Source organism: Aspergillus welwitschiae (genome assembly GCF_003344945.1).
Source record: "Aspergillus welwitschiae strain CBS 139.54b unplaced genomic scaffold BDQ94scaffold_100, whole genome shotgun sequence".
NCBI classification, from domain to species: Eukaryota; Fungi; Ascomycota; class Eurotiomycetes; order Eurotiales; family Aspergillaceae; genus Aspergillus; species Aspergillus welwitschiae.
Window position 1 is genome coordinate 22,868 of NW_020798794.1, and position 7,171 is coordinate 30,038.

Here is a 7,171-nt window from a genome sequence, read left to right on the forward strand (position 1 = left end):
CTGGTACTGTACGAAATTGACAGACGTAGTAGAATATGATGCTGTGGATCAGTTAGTTCGTTAAGTAATCGTCCGCTAAGTCATCGTCCCTAGCGGTGATATGCAGACGACTACCCTACTATCGCTATCTGTCAAAATCAACCATGTCCCCGTGTTCTTTTCAGCGGGCTGCCATGCTTATCGGACCGCAACCCCTTGGGCTACTCTTACTTTACCACTCGAGGATACGAACTGTTATCTCATCTTAGAATACAGGATGTTTGAAGCAAGCAGTCAAATGATATGGATGCCGCAAGGAGCCATTATTTTGAAGTGGTTTGGCTGATTCGGACTCATTATTTCAGACGATACCGTTATTGGACAGGCGGTGGACCTGTTTTGATATAAAGCTGTTGCTGCTCAGGAACGATACCGCAAAACGAAAATAATTCCTGCCCATCTATATGAGTTAATTTCCAATCAACTCGAACCTCATGCTGTATATATATCTTCTTTGCATCCCATTGAAATACGATAAATCATGCTTCTTTTTGCATTACAACACTGAACAGTATCGGAAATATCCTCTAAATATCTTCTAATTGTTACCTTGGAATGTCGGGGATTGACAATTGATTACAGGGCTTTGGAATACAGTATGGAGGAACAGGAGCGGTGGAATAAAGAGATAAAACAGGCTGTAGATCGGCTCTAAATTTCCCAGTAGCCGACACTAACAACTGTAGGGAGGACAATGACCCGTTGAAAGCAGCAACCGACTGAGGTATGATCCTCGGAGGATGAGGATGGTGTGGTACGTATTAGGATAGGAAAGCTGTTTAGATTGAGAATCGATGCGCTTCATTGACCAGCTGCCCGCTTTCAGAGATCTCTTGTTTCCCGTCTTATTGAGCCAGAGAAGGCGGTGAGAGACAATTGGGATAGCATTTATAGAGTTGGCATCACTTGAGACTTTCGGTTGTGTCCTCGTGCAGACGCATTGGATGCGCACGCCATTAATTAGAGCCGGCTAACCTATTTCTGATCTCTCTCAGCGTCTTTGAGTTACCTGACTTCAATGCATAGTCCACTGCTCTCTCTCCCTTAACATCTTCAAGTGTGAGGTTAATATTTTTTCTACTCAGCAAGCCCATGGATATTTCGTCGTTTCCCTCTTCTATAGCGAGCATTAGCGCTATTCGACCAGCATTATCTTGGTAATTCACATCGATATGATCCTTTTTTAGGAGTTCAGCCACAACTGTGGTTCGCTTAAGTACGATTGCCCACATCAGTGCACTTATAGTACCCAAACAGCAGTTGACATTGATGTTGGGTGCGCATAGCAACCGAAGACAGTTTTCCTCATTGTCTCTGAACACTGCGCAGAGTAATGGACTTGGGTAACCGAGGTTTTGGTTGTTAACATTCACACGCTCGTCACACAAGAGCATCTCCAGTAATTCCAATGAACCTCTGGCTGATGCATTTGCCAGGGGTGAGAAACCTTCAGAAGCTAAATTAGGGTCTAGCCGTGTGTCATCAAGAAGCTTCTTTACAATCTCTTTGTTCCCCCTATCGACCGCATAGAAAAACGGCGTTTGGCCTTGGATATCGGTCATATTAACATCAATATCGTTGCACCGTAGCAGGATGCTAAGCAGACGACAGTCATCATTCGATGCTGCATAAGACAACGGTGTGCGTCCCACGGAGTCTGTCACATTAACGTCCATACGACCATCCAGCGAATGCAGCGTCTCTTGAAAAATATGCGATAGTACACAGTCTTCTGGAGTTCTGTACTGGATTAACTACCAAGTCCACATTAGCCCATGAAGAGTCAGAACCAGAAGAGCCCAGTCAAGTATGGCCCGGAATTTACTTTATAGGAGAGTAGGTCAGAGCTCTTGTCTCAGGGGGCGTATCAAAGCAATGTTGGATTATAATTGCTTTTGCGTCCATATTTAATTCGACAATATAGTAAGGGTATGTATTACCAACACCAAGAAAGATGTTTATACATATATATAAATCAGGAACTGAGCAATTGATTACAGGTTACGAAGAGTCATGGGTCACAGCACAAGGCGCAGCACATACCATCCGATGCTCTAGTATCCATGAGACATATTATTACTATCGTTGTCACCACAGTGACGACCCTTGGATCGGGAAGGATTCTTGGGCGTAGCCAAATCACTAGATTGACAAGGCCCGTGACAATGTAAAGCTCGGCGAGCACTACACCGTCTAAGCGAGACAGCAGCGACTGGTCAATACAACAGTCGTCGTGAAGAAGGTAGAGAACCAGACATAGACTGACCCCAAAGAGGATCCCGTTTCGAACCAGCACAGGGTACCGCGGATCAAAAAACAACAGGAGGTCTTTCATCACATGAACGAAACACGTGAACTGGTTCAAACAGATGCCCAGAGGTAAGAGGGATTCCGCGGATTCGGATCTTAGATGCTAGAGCGGGTGAGTATGGCGCACAAATTCGGACCTACATGTCTAACGTACCTGAACCCACGTCGTATCCATGATACTATACGTTTTGCGTTAGAGAAGTACTTGTGCAGGGGCCAAATGGCCTTCTGTTATGACCTGGCTGGGCGGTTGAAGTATGCTCTTCAGCGTACCCCTAGTTAGCGAAGGTTCAAACCACGGCGTCGGACGTGGGTCTAATCTAGCAGCTCAACTATAGATATATGCATGCATGGGTGAAAAGGCGGATTCTACAGCATTGGTTTTGGAAGATGTGTTGGAACGAAAAGCCTCGGGGCTTAGAATGGCTCATAGGAGAACCGAGTGGTTGAAAGAGCAGCGAGCAGATCCTGTCGGACTCAGAATGGGTGTTTCATGGTAAAAAAGGCTCTCTTGATAGATCAGGTTGTTGTGAGTCACCCATCGCTGAAGAACCCATCAGGTCGATTTGGTAGAAACATCGCATCCGACGATGGTCAACGTGTGGATGGGCAACAGTGTGTTGACCCTGTTGATGATCAATGACTTTCTGACCACAGTACAGTCATAAACCACCGTGCTTCTGTGGCTTAACCTACTATATTACTGAATCTAGGTTAGCTTAGCTAGATGGCCGGGCTTTTGAGGGAACGCTCTTGTTGGAAGCTCCCGTACTCGGGAACCAGTCGAATGTCAACCTCGGTCATATCAACGAGACTGAGCGCGCGTTTTCTATGAAGGCAATAATCAACGTCCCAAACTTCCCTCATCTATCATTTGAGCAGGATACAGGTTCCAAAACTGACCAGCCTGGGCTGTGTTCAACTGAAACCACAATATCCCTCCCAAGTACGCGAACGGTCAACTTGACTGATAAGATTGCCCGTTCGTTTTGACGGGCTTTCACTCTGCCTTGACTAGCATCATCATACGGCGTCACGCTGAATAGGGTCCGCCGAAGTTATAGGCGACCGTCTGTTACTCATCCAAAGGTGGTGGAAGCCTCTTTAGGTGCCGGGTCGCGGTCTATTGTAAGTCCCACCCGGGGAGCTGGATGTTCTGCTGACCAAGGGCAGGGCAACCGGGACCGCGAACAAGCTGGTGGGAAAATTTCGCCGGGTGGGCATGGTCAATTAACCAACTATACCGTCTTGAGAACGGGAACGTACCGTGAGAATCTGCGGGGACATTGATTGGTACCTGTTCGCAGAGCAAAATTCTCCGGGCGGCTAGTATGCTGTTCCTAATCAGGTAAAGTACCTCACTACCGCTTGATGTCAAAGTACCCGGTCTATATAAAGTCACCTTCATGGATCCATTAAGGACAGCCATCTTTCATTCCACAGCATTCGTAACAATCTCTGTCTCAAAGCATTATACAGTAACGGATTGCCATTTGATGTGACTTTTCATGTCCTACGCTTCGCTAGTTCTCTTACTGGAGTGAGAAGGCTGACCTCCCGGTGTGAGGCCGAGTTAATACCGCCAGGCCCAGTGAGGATTAGGCATTGTTGGGCTAGAAGATGTTTCAATGGTACCCTCGAGTCTTTCTTGCGGGTATTGGTCTGCTGAAGTGGGAGTTGGAGCAAGCCTGCGTACACACCAAATAACAACAAAAGCTCGTTTTGACTTGTTGCCACGAAATAAAACTCGTACGGTTTAGGAGGTGCAGCTACAGGTAAGCGACCAAGTTTCTATAGATTTTTTGTCCTTGGTTCTTCAAAGGTTGGGCAGGATGCATCCTCCACGATTTGGGTGGGGAACGTATCCCGTTTCTTCTAGCAAGAGTGGCCTGTGGAATTCCCACTGCACAGCTTCTTCTCCATCGCTTCTTCAACAGTATGCTGGTAGCGAATCTATATATTAGTCCGGACCTCCTCCGGCGCTCTGGGCTTAGGAGGGTGTTATTCAGCTGCTTGATGGCGTTGGTGGTCATAATCGAGATGTGACCTTCCCGCGCAGATACGTCATCAATACCCGTTAAGCAGAGCAGACGGAGCGACTCCGTTGGAGGGTGATTTCACTGTCAGCTTCCATTTCACCGTCTTGTTCGCCTTCGGAAATCCCGCGAATACTGTCGGAGACATTAAATCGATGTGTTCATGATAAAGCGACTCAAACACAATGGCCAGATCATGTTTCTCAATGCTCACCGCAACGGCCTCTATCGCAAGAGCAACGGGTAGGCGTTGGTCCCCATTTGATGGTCATCCACTGACGAGAGAGACGTCACACTACTCGGGACCCCAAGCGATAGCATGGAACAAATTGGCTGCCAAATGTATCGGCGAGATGAAGTACTTGTCGGCAAGTCCACAGCAAGGAGGCACCCTCGTGGTGTATTTATAATAGAGGGAAGTACGGACTTTTCTCCACTTGTCGACGAGCTCCGTTGGGTACTAACTGCATAGTGTTGAACTCTCAAAGGCTAGATTATACAGTAGCGTCGTTACACAAATCAGCAGTCAATGACAGAGGTAAGCCAACTCACTGTATTTGGAAAGCGTATGTACTTGCTCACTAATTTCTTGGTTGTACAATTTCATCTCAGCAAGATAGTACAATGGAAGCATCCTCTACAGTACCTATATAAACGGATTGTGAGTATCGAGAGTGATGCAACTGAAGTAGTTGACTCCACTAGTTAAGGATTGGAAGGGGCATCGAACTTTTCTAACTACTACTACAGCAAATTTAGGTATCATCGAACCAGCGCATTTTGCGGGGACAACTGAGCCTAAATCGACGTATATTGCTGCCTGAGGCACCTATGAACACCGGCCGTAGGGGGTGAGTAAGCTGGTAAACAACCCGACACGCAATTCTCTCCCGACTCTATTCCCCGCGCCGGATAGAGCCTCCTCCGCTGTTGAGTTGCTTTCGCTCGATTATCGGCCGAGTAACTCTTTCGAAACGGGATGGAGGAAACAATAGCCGAATTACGACGTCAGATTGAAGAACAGCAAAGGCTGCGAGAAGCGGCAGAGCGCCGTGAGGAGGAGGAGAGAAAGGCGCGAGAAGAGGCAGAACGCCGTGAGGAGGAAGAGAGACAGGCGCGAGAAGAGGCAGAACGCCGTGAGGAGGAAGAGAGACAGGCGCGAGAAGACGCTGAACGTCGAGTGCAACCCAACTCCCTGTTTCGCCTCCTCGATCGCTGCCACAATTCTCTCTCCCAAGCGATCCGAGTTGAGCCAGATGCCACCCTTACTACTCAGGGCGACGCGGCCGATCCAGTGAACCGACTCTACCCCAAGCACATCATCCCTTGGCGTGCCTTCCCCCAACAACAGGAACAGATCTGGGACAAATTCGACCGTAATGATGCCTTTACCATGCGCCCACTATTCCCCTCTGATACCCAAATCGATTATGTCGTCACGAATATCCAGAACAGACCAATCTATTCGGAAGCGTCTCTTCGGAATTTTGAGCGAGACACGGTGGACAACTTTGTTGAAAAGGTCATTGAGGTTTTGCGAGACGATGAACCCCTTCGAGATGAGTTTGGAATCCAAGGCCGAGTCACCTTCTATGATCGCGCAAACCCGTCGGAAACTTCGCTCGAGAACAGCCTAGAGCAAATGAATCCCGAGGACGCGCGGACACCCCAACGACCGGCGAACACGAGGCGTGGAAGAGGCCGAGGACGAGGAAGAGGAGCCGCGCGGAGACAGACGAGGGATGGCACTGCGCGACGACGCAATCGGCGTGCCGACCAGTTCTGCGTGCACCTTGTGGCGGATGAACGGCAAATACCCGTGTATGCAGTGGAGTTCAAAGCGCCACACAAAGTGACCATCCCCGAACTGGTGGCGGGTCTACACCCGATAGATCTGGATCGCGATGTCATTGACCAAGAGGGCGACACGTTTGAGTTTTATGCCACCCGCCTGGTCGCGGCCGTGGTCACTCAGATATTCTCATACATGATCGACAGTGGCGTTCGATACGGCTACATCTGCACCGGGGAGGCGTTCGTTTTCCTTCATATCCCGAAGGATGATCCCACCATTATCCAATATTTCTTGTGTATCCCGAATCAGGATGCGCAGGCGGATGTGCAGGCGGACGATGAAGTGCGCCTCCACCGGACTGCCATCGGTCAGGTGCTTTCGTTCACGCTTCAAGCGCTGGCCGTCGAACCTCCGACTCAGAAATGGCACGATATGGCACACGACCAGCTAACAACCTGGAAGGTCGAATATCTCGACGTGTTGAGAGAAATCCCCGAAACTCTCCGTAAAGACCCGCCGGCGTCTAATTATCGGCCCTCTCACTGGAAACCAGATCGGAAAATACACCACACACGCGCTCGCGCTCGCGCGCGTTGTCAACCGGGCGCAGCTACACCGAAGCATTCGTCCACTGAAGGTAGCGGCAGTGATCAAGAATCGCATTCGCCATCCGCCGCAGCCGCGTCGCGCATCCGATCGAGCCGCGGCCAAGGCAACCACCGCCAATCAACCCGGGGAGGTGAAAGGACACGAGCCGGCCGAGACCATAAACAGACCTCTCGGCAAGACGGAAATTCTACGCGACCATACTGCACCATGGCCTGCATCCGCGGCTTGGCTAACCGAGAACCACTGGATAAAAGTTGCCCCAACTGGAAACTCCACGGTGGTCCAAGACACTCCATCGGACCGCAGGAGTTCACACGTCAGCTCCATCGTCAACTGGCCCGAGATCGGGAGCTTGGATTCGAACAGCTACACGTGTGTGGTC

At 49.4% G+C, this 7,171-nt stretch overlaps 4 protein-coding genes across 4 annotated transcripts; 2 read left to right on the forward strand and 2 right to left on the reverse strand.

The window, feature by feature from the left end:
• Positions 1–995: 995 nt before the first annotated feature.
• Positions 996–1,601, reverse strand: BDQ94DRAFT_164340 (ankyrin repeat domain-containing protein; the record flags this gene model as incomplete). Its single annotated transcript, XM_026769988.1, has 1 exon — positions 996–1,601. One exon carries the CDS (start codon positions 1,599–1,601, stop codon positions 996–998), a length of 606 nt encoding a protein of 201 aa, XP_026619627.1.
• A 439-nt stretch (positions 1,602–2,040) lies between these two features.
• BDQ94DRAFT_177403 (uncharacterized protein) lies at positions 2,041–2,605 on the reverse strand (the record flags this gene model as incomplete). Its single annotated transcript, XM_026772894.1, has 3 exons — positions 2,504–2,605; positions 2,132–2,452; positions 2,041–2,091 (listed from the first exon to the last, which is right to left on the reverse strand). Exons 1-3 carry the CDS (start codon positions 2,522–2,524, stop codon positions 2,041–2,043), a joined length of 393 nt encoding a protein of 130 aa, XP_026619628.1. The 5' UTR covers positions 2,525–2,605.
• A 1,978-nt stretch (positions 2,606–4,583) lies between these two features.
• BDQ94DRAFT_13058 (uncharacterized protein) lies at positions 4,584–5,086 on the forward strand. Its single transcript, XM_026763948.1, has 3 exons — positions 4,584–4,804; positions 4,858–4,923; positions 5,002–5,086. Exons 1-3 carry the CDS (start codon positions 4,705–4,707, stop codon positions 5,037–5,039), a joined length of 204 nt encoding a protein of 67 aa, XP_026619629.1. The 5' UTR covers positions 4,584–4,704; the 3' UTR covers positions 5,040–5,086.
• A 278-nt stretch (positions 5,087–5,364) lies between these two features.
• BDQ94DRAFT_176275 (uncharacterized protein) lies at positions 5,365–7,161 on the forward strand (the record flags this gene model as incomplete). Its single annotated transcript, XM_026772655.1, has 1 exon — positions 5,365–7,161. A coding segment is annotated over one exon (1,797 nt), but the record flags the coding sequence as incomplete, so codon positions are not given.
• Positions 7,162–7,171: the final 10 nt, after the last annotated feature.

Coding starts and splice junctions, on each gene's coding strand:
- BDQ94DRAFT_13058 (XM_026763948.1), top strand. CDS start 4,705: ATGGAACAAATTGGCTGCCAAATGTATCGGCGAGATGAAGTACTTGTC. Junction 4,805..4,857: donor TGTATTTATAATAGAGGGAA/GTACGGACTTTT, acceptor CTAACTGCATAG/TGTTGAACTCTCAAAGGCTA. Junction 4,924..5,001: donor ATCAGCAGTCAATGACAGAG/GTAAGCCAACTC, acceptor CATCTCAGCAAG/ATAGTACAATGGAAGCATCC.